Source organism: Necator americanus, chromosome X (genome assembly GCF_031761385.1).
Source record: "Necator americanus strain Aroian chromosome X, whole genome shotgun sequence".
NCBI lineage: Eukaryota > Metazoa > Nematoda > Chromadorea > Rhabditida > Ancylostomatidae > Necator > Necator americanus.
The window spans coordinates 25,086,858-25,113,540 of NC_087376.1; the positions used below are offsets into that span (position 1 = coordinate 25,086,858).

The 26,683-nt window shown below is 41.3% G+C and overlaps 4 protein-coding genes across 7 annotated transcripts; 1 reads left to right on the forward strand and 3 right to left on the reverse strand.

Moving 5' to 3' along the window:
* RB195_025400 (uncharacterized protein) lies at positions 1 to 26,299 on the forward strand (the record flags this gene model as incomplete). 4 transcript variants are annotated; one of them, XM_064213524.1, is made up of 18 exons in its annotated part: positions 20,131 to 20,141; positions 20,279 to 20,381; positions 20,519 to 20,664; positions 20,744 to 20,899; positions 21,194 to 21,264; positions 21,331 to 21,410; positions 22,091 to 22,225; positions 22,327 to 22,494; positions 23,838 to 23,957; positions 24,036 to 24,167; positions 24,220 to 24,381; positions 24,470 to 24,583; positions 24,647 to 24,755; positions 25,009 to 25,180; positions 25,246 to 25,309; positions 25,418 to 25,501; positions 25,884 to 26,009; positions 26,243 to 26,299. In XM_064213524.1, 18 exons carry the CDS (start codon positions 20,131 to 20,133, stop codon positions 26,297 to 26,299), a joined length of 2,010 nt encoding a protein of 669 aa, XP_064069409.1. The 4 variants fall into 4 exon arrangements, with proteins under 4 accessions (XP_064069404.1, XP_064069405.1, XP_064069409.1 ...); XM_064213525.1 differs by lacking the exons at positions 20,131 to 20,141; positions 25,884 to 26,009; positions 26,243 to 26,299 and adding an exon at positions 1 to 62 and having other exon boundaries at positions 25,418 to 25,537; XM_064213526.1 differs by lacking the exons at positions 25,884 to 26,009; positions 26,243 to 26,299 and having other exon boundaries at positions 25,418 to 25,537.
* On the reverse strand, positions 16,896 to 17,180 carry RB195_025401 (uncharacterized protein; the record flags this gene model as incomplete). The annotated part of the gene is made up of 1 exon (XM_064213527.1): positions 16,896 to 17,180. One exon carries the CDS (start codon positions 17,178 to 17,180, stop codon positions 16,896 to 16,898), a length of 285 nt encoding a protein of 94 aa, XP_064069406.1.
* Positions 17,457 to 17,756, reverse strand: RB195_025402 (uncharacterized protein; the record flags this gene model as incomplete). The annotated part of the gene is made up of 1 exon (XM_064213528.1): positions 17,457 to 17,756. The coding sequence occupies one exon, from the start codon at positions 17,754 to 17,756 to the stop codon at positions 17,457 to 17,459; it is 300 nt and encodes a 99-aa protein (XP_064069407.1).
* Positions 17,879 to 18,274, reverse strand: RB195_025403 (uncharacterized protein; the record flags this gene model as incomplete). Its single annotated transcript, XM_064213529.1, has 1 exon — positions 17,879 to 18,274. The coding sequence occupies one exon, from the start codon at positions 18,272 to 18,274 to the stop codon at positions 17,879 to 17,881; it is 396 nt and encodes a 131-aa protein (XP_064069408.1).
* Positions 26,300 to 26,683: the final 384 nt, after the last annotated feature.

Below are 26,683 nucleotides of genomic sequence, written 5' to 3' on the forward strand. Positions count from 1 at the left end.
ATGGCGAGTGACGTCGCTTCCACAATGCAGCAAGTTGACGGCCTTATCAGTAGTATAGACGGGTAGAGATTTCATTTTCATTTAACTTTTAGAACTTTCCGCACGATTTTTCGTTCACATCATTGCAAATCTTCCACATCATCATTGCTTCTTCAATTCTTATCGAATATGACTCGCTAGATGTTATCCATAGGAAAGAGTCGGAGTGGATTCTTTGGTAGCTTGAAAAAAAAAGAAAATTATGGAGTTCATAGAGTTGGTGCTTGTCGTGTTTGGTGCAGTAAATCTCTCGAACACATCTTGAAAGGCCCTCCACTCTCTGTTGCACAGCTCTCGAACGAAAATATGTCGATTTCTATCTGAGGTAACGATCAAGATTGTCCCAGATCATCCAGGAAAGATAACGCGTACAAGAGAATGTTCGAAAATTCCCCCGGTGCTCCTCATAATGTCACGATTCCGGAGAGGTCTGCCATTGACGGCATGGTGCGTAAAAATCATTTACCCAAATTGCATTATATATTTATCATTTAGTGATAAGCCTTTCATTTAGCATTATATCTGCAGCACATTGAGGATTGTAGGTTGTATTCTGAATTTTTTTTTTCTGAATCTGATTGCTGTTTTTTTTCATGACGACGATATGATCGCTCCAACGCTGACAAATGTTGAACCGTTTTTCTTAGTGATTTTTAGACCGCTAGCATTCCTTTAGATTTCCAAGATTGTATATGTTCGTATGATTTAGGCTTTTGGGATTGCCATCAAGTCGCTATATCGCTCTCATTGACAGAGAAAGTAGTCATGTGGGGTCCAGAATAATCCTTGCTACTACAATAGATTTTTAATACACTTTTCCAACTTTAATATTGTTATTAAATAAACTGAAATTGGGACCCAATCGTAACAAGCAAAAATAATGGGAACAAACTGTATGAAAGAGAGACTTGGTTCAACCGCAGTGACGCGACGCACCCACGATGAAGCGAGTCCGAACTATAGATGCGATAGTAGGAGCCGGTGCTCTGATCCCCTTCACTTTTGGACGGTTGAGGAAGGGACCTCCTTCACTTTTAAACGGTTGGCGAAATTACCCCTTCATTTTTGGACAGTTTTCGAAAGGACTCCCTTCACTTGAGCTGCACCCGATGAGCTAAACCCCCTTCATCTGAGGAGGGTCCGGCTTCTCCCCATCGCACACATGGTCCCAGCGCCATGGATGCATTGCGTCATACCTTTTTATTCACCCCGTTTAGCCCCAGTTGCACAAACTTTCTTGAACAATAACCCAGAAATGTATTATAAGTACATTTTTACATTTTCCAGAACAACAGTTATTGCCGCTCATTGTTTCAGCCCACTGAACAATTCTCTTTCCTTCAAAAGAAAAGAAAAAAAGGAAAATATACCTCTCCCGTTCCAGCAACAGTACTCTTTGAAAGTTAATGTGTTTTGAACTATGGATGAGGGGGCAATCCCAATTGTGGTTATTCTGGATTTCGATTTGGTTTGTTTTCGTTTCCCTGATAACGAGGGTTTTGTTATTGTTTTACTGAACCTGCTACCGTCTTGTAGCATCGTAGCCATTAACTTCATATGGTGGAGTTGCAAAAATGCAAAACTTCAGCACATTTAATGAAACTCGAGAAATAACGCAACATGTAAAATGTAGATTCGATGCACTGTAATATTTCCGTCCTACTAAATGCTTCACTTGCTCCAATTTTGCCCTAACGATTTCTTCAAGTTGAGTTATTATTTCAAAAAAAACAATAACCAACTATACGAAATATTGACTTGAAAAAAGATATATAAGATACAGAAGTGGATTTGCTATCCAACAGTACCGAAACTGCATGAAGTCTCTGTTCTTTTATGATGAAATAAATGAACTTATTTTTCTTCTTTAAAAATTAGCGTTGCATTTGACTTTTTTCCGTAGAAGTAATATTCTCCTTTCACTTATTTAAAATGCTTTTGAAAATCATATCCACATTCGTCATATTATACTCCATCACTTCAAGAAAGGTTGGAGTGCGTCACAATCATTTCGCGATCTAAATGAATTTTTTAGCCAAGGAATAATCGGTAAAAGCAGAATTGAAAGATACTTCAGGGAGCACAAATCGGGCGGTACAGACCCCTTAGATAAAGAAGGAAGAGGTCGACCATCAAATTTCGACGACCAGAGGCTTTTTGTGGAAGACTTGAAGGCATCACCACACGAATCTGAGGTGGTACGGATTTCAGATGGAGTATTCGTATACGGGATCGTAGATTATGGAGAGCTTGGTGATTCCGTTCATTTCTTGCTAATTGGCGTAAAAACGACCCGGAAGATGCGGCGTTGCACTTGGCTAGCACGTTCCAAACGAACTCGTTGTAGAAAATAGCGCGCCAGAACGCTCGAAGCCGTATCTTCCGGGACGTTTTTACGGCAATTAGGAAGAAATGGACGGAATCACTCTCCCCCTCCCCATAATCTACTATGCCGTATACGAATACTCCACCTGAAATTCGTACCATTTCAGATTCGTGGAGTGATGCCTTTAACCAAGGAGATGATCCCAGTATTCTCTGTTTTTAGCCTTGATTCCTCGATATACTATTAAAAAACTTGATCAATTTCATCGCAACCTCTTTCTTCCAAATAATTTTTTCCTTATTCTTAAATATCTGCAAATGTTGCTCTCCTTAACTTACGATGTCGTATACGAATACTCCACCTGAAATCCGTACCACCTCAGATTCGTGGGGTGATGCCTTTAAATGTGAACCATTTGACCATCGTTCAAAAGCTCGAAAATGTATGGAAATTGGCTGGATGAACCCCACCCCCAGGAACACTGCGACAACAACAAAGAGAGCGTGCCCAAATTTCCACTGATTTGCTATAGCGAAAGGAGTAAACTCCGCTCCTGAAGAATCATCGCCCCTGGGGATGAATCGAGCCTCACAGCAAAAACCACAGAAGAAAGTAGATTTGCGTTTCGCCAATTGTTCACCCAAAGGAATGCCAAAAGGTGTCCACTGAAAGAAGACAATGTGGGTGTGTGGTAGGATAGAAGCGGGATTTTTTTGAAGATTATAAGTTCATTGAGATCGCGAAATGACTGTGCTGCATACCAACATTTCTCGAATTGGTAGAGCATAATATGACGGTATCGGTAGCATTTTTATTAACGAAAAGGAGAAGATTATTTTCATACAAAAACAAAAAAGCCGCAATAATTGTGCAATATTATACTGGAAGAAATTTCTTTCTCTTAAATGTTATCGTAACTAATGTTTGAAGTTTAGTATGCTTCTTGTATCATATCAAAACGAAAATATTTGCGCTATTACAGTGAAGTCCTCGGTAGGCAAACCTCTTAATAGCTCAAACAGAACTGAACTGGAAGTCATTTCAAAAATCCCAAAACACCGTCATCATCTCAGAATTTCAAGTGAACAACCCTAAGTAAGAGATGATTGTCTTCACTTGGGAATAGTTTGGCTCTAACCTATCGTAACCTATCTCATCCATGACAAGGAGAATAAAGAAGGTAAAAATCGAGAAAGAAAACTTGTTATGTTGCTATGACGCAAGTGCAACTATCTTTAGATAAGACTTCCATAGATTTTTCTATTTGAAAAAGAAACTTACCTAACTGTCAACCTTGGTACCCAACGACACACTCCAACTTTTGCATCTAGACGAAATTTTGTAAAACCTCTCAAACCATAGTTAATTACTTACCTTCGACCTCCAGATACCTTTTACTGACCGCTGATTTTCCCTCGCAAAGATGATCTTCAGTCGTTAGTTTTATGCACATTCATTACTTCTGAGTAGTAATTCGTTTCAACTTTTTTCGCAACCAACATTGAAATAAGGATAAAAGCAGAGTACCGCGAAGTTGGAGAAGTTGGAACTTCATCGCGAATAAATGGCGGATGGGGTATGTTCATCACTATATATTTTAGCTCTGTGTTACTACGTCTCCACAACGATGTAAATTATTATGCGATAGGACGCGAGCAACTGTGTCCTGATCCGACGTTCGTCATCCAACTACTATAACTCAAATAAACAGTAGAAGCTATCCGGATCGCAGAATCGCGAACGTGTTGCGGATTGCCCGCATTCTACTGCGTAATAACTGCTTCGTTGGGGAACAGCGATCTCACAAGACTGTATCTCACACCTTTTTCTAGATTATTAGGCAGAATTGAGCATGGTAAGGCTCATACTAGAGAAGTACGCCCCTTCCGATATCTATGTTTAAGAAGCCGAACAGCGCCAATTTCGAGATCCCGCATATCACACCAGAAAGACTTCTTTCTCCATCGTTCTAGTGACATTCCTCTTCGGCGTTTTCATTTTTCTACCTTTTCCTTTATTTTTCTTTTATGGATTGGGTATATGGAGAAAGGATAATTTAGCCAGGCTCTCAAGATGAATGAGTTTCGGCTCGGATTACCGTACCTGAACACTTACTAATGCGACTAGTTCTCAATTTTCCTGTTTTGTATACTTGTATTTTCTTTTAAACACTAGTCATCGTTTTTATCACACTGTTATGTTCCATTCTTACTTTTTTGCATATGTTTTTCCTTCTTATTTTGCAGAGTTTTAAAAACTTATCGGATTTGAAATCGAAAATACCTAACAGTATGAATATTCCGATCGGCTGCGTAGAAAAAAAGTATTTAGCTATTGCAACAGTTTGACATTAGCGTGAAACGACATTCTCGGTCATCAGAATACTTGAAGAGGTCTTACAGCAGCAAAAAAGAAATGTTGTCAGAGCAATTAATAACGGAATTTCTATGAGTCGGCGATAACATACACACAATTTAGGGAGAAATTCATGCAGATAACGATGTCGTTTATACCTAGGCCAGATGAACGATGTTGTTTGTTTAGGCGTTCAATTCTTGTGCAGCTGTGAAATCACAGTCAAGTAGGGATTGCAAAATACATAAGAAAAGTAGCAATATGTGCTTGTCTAATTCTTCAACTTTAATTTAAAAAATCATATATAATTGAAGTCCCTTTAACGAAGCATCGGTACTATAATTTTTATCTTCTGGTTCTGAAATCGACTTTAATATAAAGAGAATTCAGCATATTTTTGGTGTTGTTTGGAAAGTAATGGAAGTTTTATATAGAGTAGAAGTTTGAAAGAGTAAAGAACTTCGAATTAAATACATTTCCGTTTCGTCTCAACATTTAAACGCGGGGAATGATTAGGAACCGCAATATTTAGAGGAGAAGTAGGACAGTTTATTTCCGAGTTTCTTCAGTAACAAGTGAATATGAATAAAGGTAACCAGGACCAGCTAGCTGTATATAGCCTCAATAAGACAGGAAGAGGATTAATATGGTTTTGTGGATGCGGTAGATTTATATCATAACTTGCATTCGTATTAATGCTACGCGGTTCGGAATGAACAGACGTGATTTTTGGCTTCAACTTTTGACAAGTTGAGACTGGACACAATGAGGCTAAAGCAAACCAACAAAATATCACCGCCGATTTGAGGGAGGGTGCAACAAAGAAACATGCAATGTCATGTTTTGTTCGAAATTTTGAAGTTGGAGAAGAGAATCCGAACAATGCGGGACGTAAACGTTAACCTTTGACTGGACTAATTGAAGCAGATCCACTTTTTTACAATGGTTCGACAACTTTTCGGAAGAATTAGGAGTGGAACGAAGCTCTCTGTTCTTCTGAAAACAACTCGATGTAGCTTTTGCACAATATTATGCATGAACATTGAAAAACCGACGGTGAGTGACGGTACGGCACCGTCGACCACCCTCGTTTGTTCGTAACTTGTCATAAAATAGGAATTTAAGGACAATTTACATATCATTGTATTTCGCTCTCTGAGATCTATCCAAAACTACCATATCGTTGAGAAAGGAGCAAAATGACGCCAAATATGGGTCAAAAGCAATAGTTGGAATCTAACATAGCCTAAGGTTATAGTTGAAAAGTGTTCAAAGACTCAAACTTTCACATTTGGTCAGAAAATCGGGAAATTGTTAGAGCAAAGCACACGAAATGGTTGACCTCTTACTTGTAACACTTTCGATGACTTTCCATATTAGGGATGAATATGAAGCTTTCGGTTAGATTTCATGCAAATATTTCAATACTATACTGCTTAATTCACAAAAAATTGAGTTCGCCACAGCATTTCGAGTTGAATGATATCGTTTTCAAAGCTATTCGAGATTATTTTTTTCTATCAGACTCCGCTATTTTCGCACCTCAGACAGGCCTGGCTTGTTGCACCATCAGCAACTACAGCAACATGTTGGAAAGACAACATTTATGCAGTCGTCCCATATTTTTGTTTGGAAAAACTTCTAAATTGATCTTTTGCAAAGATTACATAAGGAAGTCAAAGATTAAGATCAGTCGAATTCTAACGAAGATGAATTGATGGATGTTATTTTTAATTTGACCGCTCCAGCTCAGTTGTCAGGTAGTGCGGTAAAATTTAAACTGCCTTGTCCTTTGTGTTGTATATTATGTTACTATTATTTATATTACTATTATATATTAGATTATATTATACCAGTCAACGTCCAACTAAATCCGGACTTCAGACTTTTGCAGTGTTTGTTCCGCCCGCCTTCACCGAACAATAAGAAATAACAGCAGCAACATTTTTTGCAAAATTATAATTGTTTTTTTCTTCCAACAACGCTTTTTTCAATTTTTTCCTCACAAATTTTGGTATAGATGAGAGATTTCATGAATTTCTTCCCAAACGCGTCAGTACTATATTTGGAGAGCAATCAAATTTAGTTTTACATCTGTTTCTCTGAAACCTCCACAATTTGGAAACATTATTCGAAGTATGAGTTTTCTCCGCTTTCAACTATTAGCACAGAATGATGTGCTAACATGAAATGATGTGAACATCATCATCGTAGTGATGAAGATAAAACTCTACGTCAGACCATGTGAACGTGTGTTGGTAGTATTTTATTTAAGCACTCGTTTGCATGTGTGTTTCCACTTTTTTGAAAAAAGGATGTTAACAGCATCAGGGAAGTATGCTTGGAAATAGATACACGATTAAGTCATAGAAACCCATTCTACCGTTGGGGCTCCCGCGCAGCAATCCGACGCAGTGGGACCCGTCTTACCCCACTCTATGGCTTTTGGCACTAACATATGACAGAAATTTACTTGGCCTATCAAAGCCAACTTATGTAACAAGATAGGTCTGGACAATTGTGGAAAGGTAGAGTGCTCGAATTCAGGTGCATGGCGATGGTTCGACACCACACTGGTGTAGAGTTTTCAATCATTATTTAGTATTTTCGTGACACACATCGAACGGACCAAGCGCGTTATAATACAGCATGATTATGTTGTTGGACAGAATTGCATTTCTTACATTACTTCTGCTTTATGTGCTAGATCTAACCAAAACAAAAAGCAAATCGTAGCGAAAGCTGGAAGGAAAAAATTGCCAAACCTTCGCCCACCACTATAGTTTACAAGTGTCACGATGAAAACTCAGGGATACTTCTCCTTTCATAAATCCAGACACATCGTTATGAATTGCGCCTAAACTCACAATGATGACATACGTCGTTATAGAGCAATAGAGTTCTTTGCCTGACCTGTTGACCTGTTAGCAAACTGTTCAAAGGCAGGACATCATGAAATTGACGATGTTGTAATCTCTGCAGGAAAATATAAGGACGTAGATGACGAGTATGAGCTCCTTCACGTTCAACTTCCTAGTCGTCCTGAAAAACGGTGTAGGAAACGGCCATGGAATTCTGAGATGCGATTTCTCTTACGAAAAACTGCGATTTCTCCCACGAGACACCTCAAAATGCGCCCTGTATATGCGCCTCATTTCCCAGCGAGCGGATGATAACCAAAGAGGTTTCTCCGGCACCCTGTTGCAGTGAAACCAATGGGCAGACTGCTTTGGCAACCACCGCATATACAAAGGTGTCGCTAAAAGCTGCCTGCTAAGAAACTTCGAATTCGACGTCCGCTTCCCAAGCCCGTTTTCAGGACGGTTAGGGTGAAATGGGCGTGAACCTGCTCAGCCGTAATCTACATACTTAACTGCAAAATAGTGAAAAATTGGGTTGCGAAAACCAATCAAAATCGCTCGTCACCGATAAAGGTATCAGAAGTCGACAAATTTGATAACATTTTTGAAATCACCGCATCGGATATGGTCAACGCGGAACGGCTTCTAATTAGTCATGAACACAGAAGTATTGATCTTGACGCCCTAAAAAAGCGATTTCGTGATAAACTGATTATTCGCGACGAGGACTGAATCATTCGGCACCACTCCCGTCTTCGAAATGCCTCAATTCCATATGACACAAAGTCACCGAGTTATATCACAGAGGACTCGGAATTATCCAGGCTGATCGTGCAGGATATTCACATCAAAAATGGTCATTGTGGCAAAGAGCACACTCTTTCAGTCGCAAGACAACGTTTTTGGATTTTGCGTTTCTCTTACGTATTCAGGAAATTCCCAAGAGGTTGCGTCATTTGCAGAAAACACCAAGGTCTTCCCTTCGGAGCACCGATCATGCCTCCACTACCAAAGGACAGGATTATAAAGTCCAGCACATTTCAAAATGTTGGATGTGACTTCATGGGTCCTTTCACTTCAAGAACTTCGAGAAAATGTACTTGTATACATGTACTGTTTATACACATGCCTTGCAACTCGAGCAGTACACTTAAGAAGCAGCAGAAAATTTTTCGGCAGGAGCATTCCTCAACTGTTTCGTAAGATTCGTCTCACGCAGAGGAGTTCTAGACATTGTCCGCTCAGATTGCGGAACCAACTTCAAGATTGGTGAAGTCATTATCACAAAAATGTTCTGTGACCTCAACGAAAATGGTCGATCTCTTATGTCATATTGTGCATCCCAACGAATGAACTGGAATTTCAATCCTCCTGGATCCCCCTGGACGGGCGGTGCATGGGAACGACTAGTCGGTTTAAAGACATCACTGCACGAATCTGAGGTGGTACGGATTTCAGGTGGAGTATTCGTATACGGGACCGTAGATTAAGGAGAGAAGGGTGATCCCGTCCATTTCTTCCTAATTGCCGTAAAAAATGGCCCGGAAGATACGGCTTCGGGCGTTCCGGCGCGCTATTTTCTACAAGGAGTCCGATTGGAGCGCGCCAGCCTTGTGCACGCGCAGCATTTTCCGGCCCGTTTTTTACGGCAATTAGGAAGAAATGGACGGAATCACCCCTCTCACATAATCCACTAGGCCGTATAAGAATACTCCACCTGAAATCCGTACCACCTCAGATTCGTGCAGTGATGCCTTTAACCAAGAAAGCGCTTAATAAATCAATAGTGCGCAAACGCTTCAGTTTAGCAGACATGTGCCCCGTGATCACTAGATTTGAGGAAATTCTAAACACGAGACCTCTTACGGAACTGAATTCCAGTGATGTCGCAGAGATACCACTGAGACCCGTTGATTTTTTGAAGGGAACTTTCAACTACTCGCTTCCGAAAGACAAAGTTGCAGATGTATCGGGCGATCCTGACTACGATCCTAATCTCATCCAAACAAAAAAAAAACAGGCGCTTGAAGCATTCCAAACATCAAAAATGATAGCCAATAAATTCTAGGAGAAATGGAATGTTGGATATCTGATCTCATTACGAGAAACACAAAAAATCAACCTCAAACAACCCAGACACCTACCAAGATCAGTCCCAGAAATAGGGGGAACGGTCAAGAGGTACCCGTATGATGTGCTGCCGCACATCCAGGAGGCTAATGAGCGTCGTTAATTGCACCGCTCGTCTCCTGATACCGTCATAATCGCTACAGTAGCCTGAATGCTCCTGTTGTGCTGCGTCTTCAAGACGCCCCGCCCACGCCACCCTTTCCCCCCACTTTGCCGTGTCTACCGCTCGTACGATGATTTTTTTTCGCCGCGCCTACAGCTCATATGATGCGCTTTTAAAATCGAACGGAAAGGAAAGTGTATTTATGTATCCTTGTTATGCCAACGAGGTGAAACTTTTTTATTGGCCTGACGTTTCGACAAACTCGTCTTTTTGAAAGGTCTGAAAATGGTTCGAGGTCTTTGATACCATGTATATCCCATCAAACTCCTCCCCTCTCCTCGCCAACCTCCGATATTGTTCCAAGTACACCACGCAAGACCTTAAAAGGAAAACAACTGACCAGTTTCACCGACTAGCGGGGTTGGTAAACCACCGCGTTCATAAAGACTTCTTAAAGACTTAAAGACTTAAATGAGTGCTTATCAATTACCAATGACTTCTTGCCGTTCGTAACACTCTGTGAGCTATAAGATTGTCCCACATGCAGTTCCTTAACGTTATCCACACACCAGTACTTAAGGATACTGCACAGTGCGTAGATCTCATTCGCCTTGGTGACAGTCTTTAAGAACGCGATGGTTTACCAACCCCGCTAGTCGGTGAAGTCGGTGAGATGTTGTTCGAAGGTCTACATAAAGTGTGCTTGTAAGTTAATATAAAAAAAAGAAAGAATGAAATAGGTTCGCCTAAGTGATTAGATTAGATTTAGAAATGCGAGTGAAAATGAAATTATCCAGTTTCGAATTGTTAGGTGGAAAACACTCATTCTCCTCTGGGAATGTAAGAGATGTTTCAAAAATGTCCCATTGATCGGTGTTATGCTACCTTCTTCACTTTTTTCGCTTTCTAAAGATTTCCTTTTGATTATCTAGCTGGGTAAAACTGGCATCCAACGATTAACTAGGCGCGAATAATGTCTCGCGGACATACACTGTACCTAAAGGTACATCTCGAAGATACAAAGGTCTCTGTTCGCCACTAATACGCCTAACCTGTCATATTGATTTTATGTAGAGAATAAATAGACATGAAGCGATAAAACGATGTAGAAAGAAGTTTGAAGAACCATACAAAGTTCTATTATATAAAACTGCATAAAACGTACAAGCAATTATTGAAATATTTGACATGCACTCTGTATAAACATTATATTTAAGTAAAATTTTGAAAAGATAAAATGTAGAAAAGAGTTTAAAGAATGTATACAAAGTAATAAATGCATTAAGTTGCTGCTATTATAGCTGCTGCAGTTCAAATTTGAACACGAATTCGTTGGATGGCATCGTGACAAACACATACTTATGCACTGCTAGTTTATATAGAAGACTTAGGGCATAAAATGTGTTAAATAATGAGATGTGTGAAAATATATGCATGTTATTATTTTCCCTGGAGCATCTTTTTGAGATAATGTTTGCTTATGTAAAATTACATTGGATAGAAGGATCTACTTCTTTGCTTTTATTCCCTATAATATGCGCTTAGTTTACTATTACTAGCACAAAATCCGTACATCAGAATTCGCTGTAGCAATTCGTTTTTCACTCCCACTCCCTATAATATTCGCACTATCCACCGCTTCGTCGCGGCGCGAACGTCGCACGCAGCATTGATCAGAGAGCAATAGGGGGCGGGGTGTAGTTGGTCTCAGGAGGTCGTGGAGGATATCTAGCGGTGGAGAGGCAGCCGTAATTACGCAGAGGAGAGCGGTGCTGAAAGGAGGACAGGAGAGGTCAGCCGGTTTTCACGGGTACCTCTTGTCCCGCACCCCAGAAATAGGTGTTCTGATTGAAGAAGAACTAATACCCAGAGGGTGCTGGTCACATGGTAGAATTACGGAAATTATATACAGCACCGACGGTTCGGTTAGATCCGCCAAAGTACTTTTACCGCACCTAAAAATAATTCACCTTCCGTTGAACAAAATTTTCCCCTCGGCAATCTGAAGTGCTCCAGAGCAACAATAGGCACCCAAAAAGATCAACATCAACCTAACCAGGAAAGGAGGAAACTTGCAGCTTGTGCTTCAGGAACAGAAGTGTATAAGATTTTCAAAGACTACGAACTGGGACTGGAAGGTGCTCACTACACTATTCCGCGAACATCTCTTGGACTAACTAACTATTATTGCTGTGTTGTCAATAATATCTCCAACATTGGCTGAACGTGTCCCCAAAATAGCCTGCATGAAAGCAAAGATCAATATTGCACCTCCAAAAGGTTCCTTCCAGCTATGTTTCGATGACCATTGCCGAACGTTCAATAAGTTCACAAAAAACCTCACATACACATTACCAATATCCCCTCACAACGATCAGGTAAAGGTTGTGCTCATAATGCTAGGCAACCACAGCATGGAGACACTTGAGACAACACGCAATCGACCAGACTTCTGCGATCATCACTTCTTTCTCTCAAAAGCTCTTCCAGGCAACCCTCACTGTTGGCCTGCAGGAGCACTCACTACCCTAGCAGTAGTGATTTATATTTTTGCCGTAATTCTGGCTATGTTAGTCTGGTCAATGTACAAACTCAGACATGCTAAACAAACCTGCACTACTGGAACAACCACCTATGATTACTACACGACACAATCGTGGTAATAGCCCTAACGCGTTCGTTCCCGCACCACTTCCATGTCTATCTGCAATATGCCTAATTTTAACTGCCGTTCCCACAAATGCGAATGCATGTTAACGCGGATACATGCGGCACTCAGCGAACCTCATTTGCAATGAGCAAAACAAGTGCTTCTATCAGTATAATGAGGAACTCTTGTTTAATCGCGTTACCTCCGAGTGGACCGCATCGTTCGATCTCGAGATCGAGGTAATCCCAATGGGAAAGAATACAAAGAAGGTTTTGTCGATGAGACCGTACATGACAGAAGTCGTCGAAAGAGTCAACATCACTCTACCGCATGTCTATTCCCACCGCACGTTTGCCTCGTGACTTCGGCTACTTTAATAGCCAACAGATTCTGACATGGAACCTTATTTTTATCAGTACGATGATGACGTTCATGTCATTTCATGTTAGCACATTATTTTGCGCTTGTTGCTGGAGAAAAAAGAAGGGAAATTCATGCTTCGAATTAGTTTCTTAATTTTCACAGAATCGAGGGAGTATATGTAGGTACAAAATCAAGCTTGAATACTCTCCAAATATATTGTAGTACTGACGAATTTAGGGCCATGGAAATTCATGATCATTTCGTGAGTGCTTAAATTTCTAAATCGAAAGAACGAAAGAAGCGCCGTTTGAAAAAAATCCAAATCTAATTTTCAAGAAAATGCCTCTACATTTAATTTTTGCTGACCAGTGAAGGGTGAAGGGGCGCGAGGCGTGCACCACAAGAAGTCTGATGTTAGCTGGACGTTCAGACTAGTAACTGAGATTCGAATTAAAGGCAGCGTATCACGAAATTTACGTAGTACGGAAACCGCAGAGAAACCTTTGAGTTCAGATAGTAGATTACGGAAACCAGTTCAGTCCGCCCTACTCCTCCTTAACGTCGTGAATAATGGCATTCTTTCCTACTAAATCAGTTGCAACGCATCACCCTTGTGCACACGCCTCGTTCACAAGCCAGCGTTCGAAGACCAGTGATGCCTCCTCACCAGCCCGAGGAACTAATTTGATGTTTGCTTATGAACAAGAAATAAGCCTTCATTTCGGAAGAAATGGACCAGGCCTGAGCCAATTATTCCAAACAGTACAAGTACACTCAGAAAAATGACATCCCTGCTTTTTTTTTCGAATATCTTGTAATCACTCACATCATCAGTATCACCTCTGCCCCCATTATTCTTCAACTTGTTCGTTCCTATGCCATACGTCGCTTTTGCGTGCGATATCATTTGTTCAGTGTCTTCGCGTCGCTGCCGTTTTCTGAGCGAAACGAATAACATCATGTTTTTCTTTGATAGATTTCGTGAAGAAGGATGACTCGATTTCTTCCTGCTGTATTGTTTCAGCCGCGTAGAACTTAGTTATGTGTGGTTCGTGTCTAGAATTTCTAGCCAAAAACACCACAATTCCTGTTCACCCAACTTCACTTTCCTTTGCAAATACAGCCGCGCCTTATTCCTAGTTTTTGACTTAAGGTAGAACTCGGAAACATCTCTTTCATATGCTCGAAAAGAATGCTTCTAGCACTGCCCTTCAGATAGAGCTTTTATGACATTGACCACGTTACGCTCTTGATTGCGAAGCATTCAGGTTTTTTTTAAAGCGTAGTTCAAAGCGAAGCATGTCATTTATGTCAAATATGGCTGCACTTAAGACTTTTTTTTGTTATTTTCAGTGACAGCGCATGCTCCCTAAGCTACTCGTTTCTTCCTGTTTGGCTCTGGAGTCAGGTCACCTACCATCATGCAGATTTATTTATTTATTTACATTGGCAAGTAAATAATTGGTTGGTAAATAATTGTACTGTTGGGCGTAAATGTTCTCCATTTCGTATGAACATCTCCATCAGATTCAGTGGAATATTACTCGTTCCACACTTTCTCTGGCGAAATTGCTCAGCGTTCGCTTTCACTTTCATGTTTTCCCTTCTTATAGTGTTACTATTGGATTAACTTTCGTATTCTCCCTTTTCATATTTTGGCAGTTTTCTAGTGCTGAGCAGAATAGATTGAGTGAGATTCTACCATTTTGCTGCACTCGTCTCCTACCATAAACGTTGATATAAAAAAAATATGGATTTGCGGTAGTAATGTGGATATGTAACTCATGCACACTCATACAAGAATGAGTCCACTATGGATGCATTGGTTGGCCGGGCTTTCATCAATTCCGCATCAAGTGGCATCAACTGGATCCAAGATCTTCTTTGATTTGAAAAGGTCAAGAAAAGGGAGACATAGCTTCCCGAGCTCGGGTGTCAGTCCAAAGTTGCCCGCTGCTGGTGAAGTGATTTTCAAATCAAATTCTCAGATTTCTTCGCACAACCCTGAAAGTGGTCAATAGGTGGACACTTCGATTCTATATATTATTTTACTTATTGTTGGGCCTTGGTAACTAGAAGCGGGCTTTTTTCTACGTTTTTTTTTTTAAATTTTCTTTCTTCTTCGTCAGAAGAGCCAGAGATGGGGTGGTGGATTGCGGGATCGAGAGTGGTTCCGCACATTCCTCTTCTTTCGTCTTAAAAATCGGGCTGGGAACAGCTTTAAGAACTACGGGAAACGCCAGAACCCTCCTCTGGGTATACGCTCTGGTCCCGTCTGCAACCTATTCTTAGGGTTCACGTGAATAGGCAGCAGAAACGAACCCACTGGCTTTCGACCGCTTCGCAGTGAATGCGACGCACGTACAAGGGTGGTGCATTGCAACTGAAATTGTCGTGAAAAATGGAGTCTTTCACACCGTCTTTTAGGACGGTTAAGGAGAAATGAGCTGAACCCTTCGTGATTCCGCAATCAATGACCTCTTCCCTAGGTTGTCCAGCGGTTTCCCTCACTATGCCAGATTCGTGGTATGCTGCCTTTGAGAGATTCTAACCTTGTAAGAAGGAACAGTTTTGTAGGTTTCCGTAGATGGTCCTTGCCATTGCAGTAAACCCAGTCCGAACCCAGTAAACGCTGTAGACTGGAGTAGACTAAGAACGTTGTCGTCTCTTCATGGTTCGTGGGCCCATATCTGAAGTTTTTCAGATATACTACTGGAGCCAATATTGATGTTGGAGTACCTTTATAATCTCTTGTATAGATCCTCGAGGAAATCGCAGAGATTGTTACGATTTCTTCTCAACTGCTGCGCCTTCTTTAAACACATGCTTTTGATGAAAATGTACCTGCGCTGCAGATCATCATCTAGCCTTTCCCCTTATCGATAGTCCAAGTGGTCCTTTCATCCCGATCCTTCCTGGCGTTACCGAACCCTAACAGGGTTCTTTATTATTACTTGCGTAAAGAAAGGGAAATGTATGAACAACTTGGTGGGACCATTTCTGACGAGAGCTGAGTGAAATCACGTTTTTCTCATCATTTCCTCTCGCACTGAAAACAGTGAAGATAATTTGCTAAGACTGTCTCGTTTGTACCTCCCACTTGCTTTATTGCAAGGTTTTGGCCGAACCAGCGTACAGGAGTTGCGTGCCAGGAAACATCTCCACACATATACTGCCGAACATGCTTACTCCATCCTGTCAAGCATGAAGCATGTCAGTACCAGCACAATAAAAACAGATGGGCCGTGTGCTGAATTGATATGTCTCAAGGACAGAGCTGTTCTCAGTTCTCCTTAAAGGCATCACCTTACGAATCTGACGTGGTATAGATTTCCGATGGACAAACTCTATGCAGGCTCGTAGATTGCGGGGTCAGGGGTGGTTCCGCTCTTCTTAATCGTCGTAAAAAAAATGGCGTGAGAAACTCCGGTTTTCACGACGATTTTAGTTGCAACGCACCACCTTTGTACATGCGTCGCATCCACCTGCGCAGCGGTCGAAACCCAGCGGGTTCTCCTCGACTGCCTATTCAAGTGAAATCTCCGAATAGGTTGTAGGTTGCTGATGGGACCACAACGTATACATAGGGAGTTTTCTGAAGTTTCTTGAAAGAACTACAGCGGTTTTCACGCCATTTTTGTAGGACGATTAGGGAGAGGTGAGCAGAAATCCCTTAACTTACAGCACCATTACTAGCTTTTACCGTGGATTCACTCACCACGTCAGATTCGTGGTATGCTGCCTTTAACTATTCATGCACCAACTGATGACGTGGCATGTTGTCTCGCAGTTGTTTGGCTGGTGCCATTCAAAGGAACGAAATCAGTGAAGCCAGAGCAGATCTACTACGTTGTCCGAAAACTTGAGTTCCAGTAGAATCCTCAACAACTTCGGACTGGTGAACAGGACTGTGGAATTCCTGGTTCAGGCAAGGGAAAGAATAGTATGAATCGTTGTTTGAAAACCGTCTAACAATCGCCACAGTTGATAGGAACTGAATAAAATTGAGTTAGGTTACGAGTTAGGTATCTTTTCGTTATCTATATTGAACGAATGGTCTTTGCCACCTTACGAATCCCAGACGGATGATAGATATTTCAGCATTTTTGCGCTAATCCCGTCGTCTCCACCAAATTTTCCATTTCTCATCCTTTGGATACAGACCAGAACCTCCGACTCGGTAGGTGGTTCCTCGTTAACCGCATTTGTCGGCCTATGAACGTGCTCGAGTTCAGGAGCTGACGGTGTTTGCCGGTTCGGCAAGGTCTTGAAGTGTTCCTTCCAAATTGGAAGGGTTGCTTCACCGACAGCTACCCCATTAGCAGTGTTGAGGACAGGAGAGCATCTTTTCATTTTGCCGCTATAGTGTCTTAGTAAAGCATAGGCTTTCCACTCTCGCGGGCTCTTGTCGTCCCACGTCTTCTCAAACTACTTCGCTCTTGACGTCCACTGGTTATCGCGGTCTTGTTGCAGTTGACGACGTAACTTCCTTCTAAGACGCTTTTCCTGGTTGAAGTCACCAGCGCTGCGCGCGACACGTACAGAATTGTACGTGGATTTTGTTTCCGCAGATGCAAAGGCAAACTTCTTCTGTGGCAATAGAACCGGGAGCGTTTCTCTAGCAGCGTCCTAGATGCTTTTTGTGAAGGAATCCGCATCGCTAAACTTCTTCCTGGTCCGCACTCCAAAATGAATAGATGCACGTCGGTGGAAATTCGTTCTGCATTCCTCGTCTTTCAAACCTGCTGCGTCAATTTTCAGGTTGAAGAGGAACTCCTCGGTTTCTCTTGTGGAGCCGTATCTTGAAGGTGAGAACTGGAACTGGTCAGAGTCGAACGCGACGTCCCAAGCAGCTCTAGATTTTCGAATATTTGGCTGAGGAATGTTCCTCGTCAGAACGTAGTCGAGCTGAAGTTTAAGAGTCCTCATCTTCCGCTTGCGCTGCTCTTCAGGCGTTAAAAGGGTTGAGCCTTGCCACGTGAGCTGATGGCGTCGATGATTCCTCTTAAACGTAGAAGCTGTGATGAGGCTCGTCTGCTCGCATAAGTCGATCAGACGACCGATGTGCGCGCCGCTGAATAATACCATTTTTCTAGCATATCGGATTGCTGTTCGAGTCCCATCTTCGCATTTGCGTCGATTCCGACAATGACCACCTGCTGGCTTGGTGTTTTAGACATCAACGCATTGAGTTCGTCATAGAAGGCGTCCTTAGTCTTGTCGTCGGGGGTTTCCGTAGGTGCGTGAGCACTTACGATCCAGAGTTTACGTCCTCTGCGATCCTGCAGTCGTAGAACGGTGCATCTAGACGACGTTGAGCCAAATTCCTCTATCAGGTTGTTATAATCGTTCCTCACAGCTATTGCGCAGCCACCTACTTTGTTCTCATCAGTATCGCCGCAGCATATGGTGTAATTTTCGATGCTGATGACGGGCCGATCTCTCATGCGTGTTTCCTGCAGTGCAGCAAAAGGCACACAGCGATATCGCAGAAGTCTAGACAGGGCGGCTTGTTGGAGTTTACTCGCTAGTGTTCGGTAGTTCAGCGTGACGAAACGAATGGTTGTTGCCTAAGATTCCATGCTCCCTTCAGGCAGTTGACCTTTCAGATTATGGGCTTTGGCGATGTGCTGGACGACAGCACCTTTTCGCAATGTATGGGAATCTTTCGCCATATAACAGTGCAGGTTATATAGCTCGTACGTTTCCAATGCGTACACTCGAACGCGTGATTGCGTTTGGTTGAAGAAGGGCCACAACGTGCAGGTAGCAATCAGACTCGTATACGAGCCCCCAAGCAAATCAATAAGAAAAGTATATCACACAATATAAGATACCAAAATAATCAAACATTCAGCTCACTGTTTCTAGTTGTTATTTTACTCAGATTATCCTTTAAAAACTGGGGTTATCCTAAAAGAACTGAAAATGGCCATATATTATTTCGTCGCTGCAATAAGCTGCTGAAGCACGCGATATTTTCGATTCGATTATAGTACTTCATTTAGCTGGAAGAAATTGGCATTGTTTATAGGGAAGAATAGCTGCTGAATTACTCAATTTATTGCCATACTTCGTCCCGTTGTTCCTTGTACGATTACGTTTGAAGACTCCTGATTGGAATTCTATTCCGTTATTCAATTGTCGTCGCTCGCTTGAGCATTTCACACCTAACACTACGAAAATACGGTTGTAATTTTTCTACATATGATCAGTAATAAGAATGAGAAGCACATTCTTTGTCGTGCAAGCGTTCGTTTGACATGAAGTAACAGAATTTCTAGTCACGAACACAGTCTTTTCTGTAGTTTTTTCATTACAAATGATTTAAGTTTGAATAGATTCCTCGGAACAAAGTCGATGCATTTTTTCGTTGAAGTTTTTCCTTTTACGTTTCGTCTCTCGATAACGCCAGATAATTATATTACTGTTTATTTTCGCGTGTAAAAGCTTCCTTCATCTAAGGAAATTTGATTAAGCAACACACTTAAGGTCTTAGTTCTTACCTCACAATGTTCCCTTCATTGGGCTTCTTTATTCGCTTCTTAGCGCGAACTCCTCTATCACCTTGCTCCAGAAAAGATGTCCAAGAGAGAGGATGACCTTGATTAATATAAAGAAGTATTGCAATTACGTTTTAGGTGGTATCCGTGACCAATAATCCATTTCTACAGTTTAGTGTGTTCAGTGTTCTTATCCAGAGCTCCACTTCATGGAAAATTAATTTTCTGTTCTTAACCAAATGTTTTTAGCCTTAACTCTCATTGGCTACGTTTTATTTGCTTCTTACTAGCCTCTACTTGAACTCTCCTCTCTAGCCTTCCTCCTAAGTTCTGTCCGTCTATAATCTCTTAAGGAATTGAAGATTCACAATACATTGAAGTTTTTTCTCCAGTATTTTCCGCGTAGTCCATGGAAGTTCACTTCACTTGTCATGTTTATTAAGAGTGCCAAAAACCTATTATCTATCACTACGACCATCATTTTCTTCGCTTCATCATGTCTGCTCCCTATTTTTTCCCGCATTTGAAACAGTACCTCACCTAATTTAATCACATCTTTGTTTTGGAGCGAAATATTGTGCTTTAACTGGAACTAAGTAGAAATTTAATTCAGTTAGTGTTTGTCATAGCGGTGGTGAGAGAAGAGTGAGTCGTGGAAGTAGAGTGCGTTCACTGACTGCCTGCCTCCCTTGGGATATGGTCAACCGCGCGCAGATTGAGCCGCTATGAATTTTCGATTACATTCGCGGTGACTCTTTAATTCGACCTACCACTATATTTCGTGCTCACCGTCGTAATTGATGAAAGGATAGTAAGTGCTACATAATTGTATTCCCAAAACACTAACAGATATTTATGGTTTTGCTCCCATCCAGATAGAGAAGCACTTAGAAGCCATATAACTTTTGTTCAAACGTATTTTTCTGGGATAATTTGCCACATTTTCAGCAAGATTGACCAACAGTCTCAACACAGCCCTGATTCCCATACCTCCTCAACAAGGTCACACGATAGCGGTGTGGAAGATGGATCGACTAAGAATGCAGTTCCGGTATGGCGCAAATCATCTCAGAGCATAATCATCCATCGTATTAGTAGAACATTACAGACAGCTCCGACCACCATATTCATTTTTGTGCTATTTGATTGAAGGTCCAAAATACTTTAACGAAATAGATTATCATTTAGACAAAGCCATTATCACGGAAGACGTCCCGTATGTCACAATATAATGTATCACCTGTATTAGAGCAACTACAAAATCTAATTATCTCGGATGAATGGGTCGGTAAAGAGGCATCACCACAGTTTCAACCACAACTAACAAAAACTCGGTAACCTTAACATACGAGTCTTTACGTACACTTACAAATCAGTTTTCCCATCAATAATTATCCAGATTTTTCGCTTTAGTTCTCGAGAAAGCCAACACCTCTCTGACCTCGGAAGGACACTTATCACATCGTCATCACTCAAAGCTTACATAGATCTTCTTAGCAGCCAGCATAAGCAGAGTATCGCTTCGTGGTTATATGGAAATACTAGTCAAGCGTTAGGTCAACAGTTCAGGTAGAGTGTTATCATGATCATATCAAATGTGGGACGATATTCCAATAAATCTCTTTTTAGATCAAGATTTATTATATTAACAGTAATATCTTCTCGTTTGTTCACACTACATTAAATTCAGTTTTCCAAGCGAATCTTAATCGAAATCATTTGTTCATGTAGCTGAAAGAAAAGTATAAATACATATATTAGCTTTCATCTGTTATCTTTAGTGGTTGTGCTATGAGATTCAGTGCTCGTTCGAAAAGAATTTATGGACTAAATTCATATAGCCAGCTATTTGCTGAGTTCTAGGTTCCCCGAAGCTAATGTTTATTGCTCTGAACCTGAAGCTACATTGGCTCTCTCTGTTAGGAACGGAATCGGTGCGTATCCAAAGAATCAACGTATTAGACTCTGTACGAAATCCTAATCATCGAAAATCTTCACAGGGCACGCAATTCGTTTGGCTCTTAAGGACACTTACGGTAGCGACTATGTTGGCAAAGGATGGAAGGCTTTTGTTGAACAGGTGAATTGTAGACTTAATCAGGAATAGAGTAAAGTCTGGTCAAAAATCCTCCTTATTCGCATTAGGTCCCATCATGTTGCGTATGGGACGTACATTTGACATCTGCGCGGTGGGATCCTCGCTTAACTCACCTCCTAGGTCCTAAGCATTAGCACCGCTACAATGATACGCTTGCAACCACCTAAGTGAAGGCGAAAACTGTATGGGTCCGTACGCAACCGCATACGCTATAACGCACCATAATTCAGCTTCCTTTAATGGCACGCAAGCGATGCGGTGGAGCTAGCAATTGGGATCGAGGCAGGACCATCGCGAACTGCGGCGACGAATGGTGTTACCAAAGGTCCTTTTAGATCCTACCGCTCCACAACACAGCTTTGAGCTCAGCCGCTTGCCCAACTGTACCGTTCTTCGTGTTGATTTGACCGACCATGCTTCTTTGCTTTATTTCCGTTCTGTTTTTTTTTTTGCACTGACATATAGCCGGCGCCGAACGGGTTCAACCGTGTGTGGGTGATGCAACTTTGATATTCGCCAGGTTAGAGAGAAGAAAGAGCGTGTCTAGTACGGAAGGAGCAATTGTCCAAGCCAGCCTACACGAATGCGCTTGGCGGCAACTGTACTCTCAGTTTTCGGAGACGGTCATTCGTTTCGTAGCTGTTCTGATGTCTTTCGTTTAGGGTGCACCAGTGATCTACGTTACACCGGCTCTTCACATGGATCTGGCTTCGTACATTGCCACGGAATTTGGTATTGCTGATGTTGTGCTTTTGCCAAAACTCGAAGGAGACATGAGCGAAATCGAAGGAAGGATTGTATGTGAATGATCATGTTACTGTGATAAAGACATATTTCAAATCCAAACCCATAAAATGCTGTTATTATCCGTTCCTAGCCGTATGCTCTTTCTGTTTAGAATCATCATGCTTTTGAACGTATTCTGGATGAAGATGTCGCTGCTGGACGAAGACCTTTGTTAGTGGTGGCCGTTGTTGGATCGACTATCCTTGGACAAAATGATATGGTCTCCAAGATTCTTGAGATAAGAAAAAAACATCCGTTTTGGCTTCACACCGTTGGTCAGGTGGGATCGATGACACGTTTACGTTTTCGTACTTAGTGTTATTTTGAACTTGTTTCTTTGCAAAAATTCCCACGAGGGGGTGGCGCAGTCGGTTGGAGGTCCATCGTAGCCACACGGTCCATGGTTCGAAAGCCCCCTAGTGCCAACCAAGCCTTTCATCCCTCTGGGTCAATAAATTGGTACCTGTTTGGCAGGATAAAAACACTGACTTGATCATCGGCTGGTCCTCCGATGTCATTGTATAGCTCAACATGCATCCCAAAAACCTCAACGATTACAATTGCAATAAAACGCGTTGGCTCATCCCAAGTGGATTGACACGCCAGTGATTTCATCCTTTATCCTTTTAACTTCTACTATTTTCATGAATGTTCATTTTTGTTCTGCTGACATCAGTAATGTCCTGCGTGTCTGAAGTCTTTTTTTTCTTGCGAATATGACAGCGATACTGGTAGGAACATTTCCAGTCACATTTGCTTTACTTAGTAACCATAGAATGAAGTTGAGTTCGACAAAGTTAGATGAAATGAAGTACTACTCTATATTTCTTACGAACTCGTACACTTCCATGTGGGATCGGTGTTTGTTTAATCTTTCAGCCTATTAATTTTCACAAGATATTGTGACAACTGAATAAATTCACTCCTCTTATGTAGTTAAGAGTTGTCAAATACTATTTCTTACTAATGCTTGCATGTTCTGCGATTTCGCCTAACGCTGGGTTTTGTACAAATGGGAAATTGCTTCTTTGCAGTAAAGTTCTCTACCTAGAACTAGACCGGTGTCGGTATGGTCGAACACATCATTGAAGTGAATGGTCCCTTTGACTATTGGTGAGGAACTCGTGTGTGCACCCTTCACCAATATTATAATTTAGGCGTTTTTTGTTCATGAGACCGATATTACAAAGATACCCGTTCTCCTTTTATGTGTCCCCAATACCAGTTAGACATATAAACAAGTTTTTATAGTCAGGTGAAAACGACATATCCCCCGCTCAATCTTAACCGCTACGCTCCACCGTACCGCTTTGAGTGTTGCCGCTTACGCAACTGCACCGAGTTTCATGCCGTTTTGAATTGACTATATCTAAAGCCTGAGCTTTTACTATGAAAACTTCAGAACTCTTAGATTTCTAACTTTCTTTCCCAAGTCTGGCTGGATCTGAGTACTAAATTACCTAGGCCGGAATCGTGCACGGAACTGATCCTTGCTCGTTATATTTTTTTCTTTCTATTTTCCTCATGTATTTACTTTATTTGTTTTGTGTTTATCCTTGCTGCATCATCTTTTGGCAGACCATTGAGCGCAATAAACAAATATAAAGATATAAGTCCTTTCAGGCAATGGCTGCTTTGACTCTGCGTGAGCCTGCAGAAGTGCTCGTACATGTTCTCACACAAGTGGACAGCGTTACGCTCCCTCTAGCACTATGGTTAGGCATTCCTGCAGCACCTGTTGTTGTGAGTTCATTTACATCCATATCTTTTTCGAAACACCATTACAAAGCTGACCACATGTGAACGGATAATTCTATTCAGACGCTTCACCGAGCCGTAGAGGGACATAAACTTTCGTATCGAGAAAAACTCGAAACTTTACCGTGGTGGGTCGCCACACAAACAATAACAAGCAAAGGTATCACCGACATTATTGAAAACTCATACTTACTGGTAAGTAGAATAGAAGTTGCGTTTAAAGACGTTCTCAATTATTCCTGCTTAGTGCAAAGTGATGCTGAAAGGTCTCTCTTCATTTCCACAAATCGAAATCATTGGCATGGATAACGCTGTTGAATTTGCCACCAAAGTTTGCAAAAATCAATATACAGCTCCTACAGTACTTATTTTCAAGTATCGATATGCTGCTGCAAAAGAAGCAGCAAAGGTCTGGTGTAATTCATTTGCTCATAGAGCCATTTATTTAAGTTCGATCGTCGATAAAAATGTGGTGTCTAAAACTAATTTTTCTTTAGACTCTCCGGGAATTGAGTCAAAAATCGGAGGGTGAGATCAATAAGGATGCTATCGCACGTGCTGAAAACATTTTCCGCAATGAGGCTGAATATAGTGACTCGTTGAACTCATGGGTTAGGATTCGTTGTCGTTTGTGTTGTTGTTGTTAAAAAGAGGATTCCACTTCAAATTTGTAGTTAGGACAAGGTGTAGTAGCAGAATGTCAGTCTCTGGGTATTCATATAATTGAACTTGGAGGCAGCTATGGAGCCGCTTTTCGATTCTGTCCGCTTGAGCACGCAGCAAGTAAGCACCATTCTTCTTGTCCTTCTTTACTATAATCAGCTCGGAACGACCTGACGTGTTGTTGCGATTGCGCATGCGGTTGCACACGCACTGGGACCCTCGTCAGCTCCAATCGGACTTCAGAGAACCGAGCGAAGGTCCCACCACGCTATTTCGGGCGCAACTGTGTACGCAGTTACACTACAAATCAAGTCCATTTGATCACACTGTATGCTACTCATTTCTTAGTCCTGGATATTAGGTCTTCTTACAGCATTACAGTCTCATGTGGATCATGTACAACAGTTCATCAGATTACTCGGTGGTGTCCTGAAAATTGTACATTCTACTGTAGCGGCCAGAGCAAATTTTGCAAAACTCAAAAGCGAATATCCATCACTTACGTTGCTTCCTATTCAGAAATGGGCTGGTGTCGGTGCTGTTTGGTACGCGTTTCATTTATTTTATAAGAATTTTTTATCTAATTCGTTGATCTGAAATCTTTTTCCAGCTATGTACCATCCATTGTCAAAAGCAAAACACCTTCAGATTGGGATGAAAAGGAAAAACAACAGGTAGTTCTGTGCTGCGAATTTGCAACATTCTTTCACTTTATATTATTGTTTCACATTTTACAAAATTACATACATGAAGTTATTACTTCCCAAAGGTACTCTTTTTAGATTTCACACATGAATTCGGAACTTGTACATCAGTTGCGCTCCGTGGATTCTGCTTTCTCAACCGGTGAATCATCGATGTTCGGTGTAAGCTGCCTTTTTCATAGACGTCGTATAAAATGATCTCCATAGGAGAGGTCTCCTAAGTTTTCTGTATAATGTATAATGCTTTGTCCATAACGAAGAGTTCTAATTTTTCACGTAGCCCTCACTCATCATTACGTAGACATCTTCCTTCAATTTCTAATACGTACACATTCTCTTTGTTGCAAAAATTCGTATTTTCTCTTCAACATTTCTTGTCACGTCCCTATTAATGATCTTAGTAGAAGAAAAATCATATTCATTTCCGAATAAGCAAGCAAATATATATTCAATTCCTCTTAAGAACTTAAAAGATAAAGTTTCTGGCGTTAATCAATCGCTTGGGATGCGCCCCCACATTCACTTCAATTCAGAATCGTTTGAGGTTTACGAACGTGTAACTGGTCTATACAATGACTTGCGATGGCTAGCCGATGTGTCAAGTCAGTGTTTTCATCCTCCCAGACAAGTCTGGTACCAATTTATCGACTACGAAGGGATGAAAGGCTTGGTGAGCACTAGGGCGGATTCGAACCTCCGATCGATCGTGCAGGAAGCGGAACCTCTAACCGCTACACCACACTCGCCCCTCTTAAGAACTTATTTATAAAAAGTCGAAAAATGCTATTAGTGAATGCTCGTGCAGGACACTCGTGAGGATTTTCTTTATATGATAACTACGAATAGTGTGACTCATATCAGAATAAAATACCGACACTTTTGACTTATTCCACTTTTCCCCAGGTCCCACACTATCTTACCGCTGCTTGCGGTTTCTTTGCGGTTTCTTGGGTTTACTGATTTTGATTTTTGCTATGGTTCTGCGCGGAAGCAGGAAAGACAGTCAATAAACTGAATTTTCCAATTTATTAACTTCTCTATGCTTTTTTTTTCTCTTATTTTCACTGTGAAGCCTTACCTGAAAGAGGTTCCCGCACATGGTGGTCATAAAAACCGTGACCATTTCCATTTTCATTAGTTTTTTTCGGTTGTTAATACGAGATAGCAATCTTTTTGTTCTATACATGGGTTCTTATCAGTTCTGTGAAAATTGTTATCGGCTCTATGAGGATTTCTATACAAGATTTTAGCGCTCTTATTATTATTTATCAATTTTGTGTAACAAATCTGATTCAAAAAGAATGTTAAAACTTCTTTAGATGAAGTTCGCAGCAGTGCATCATT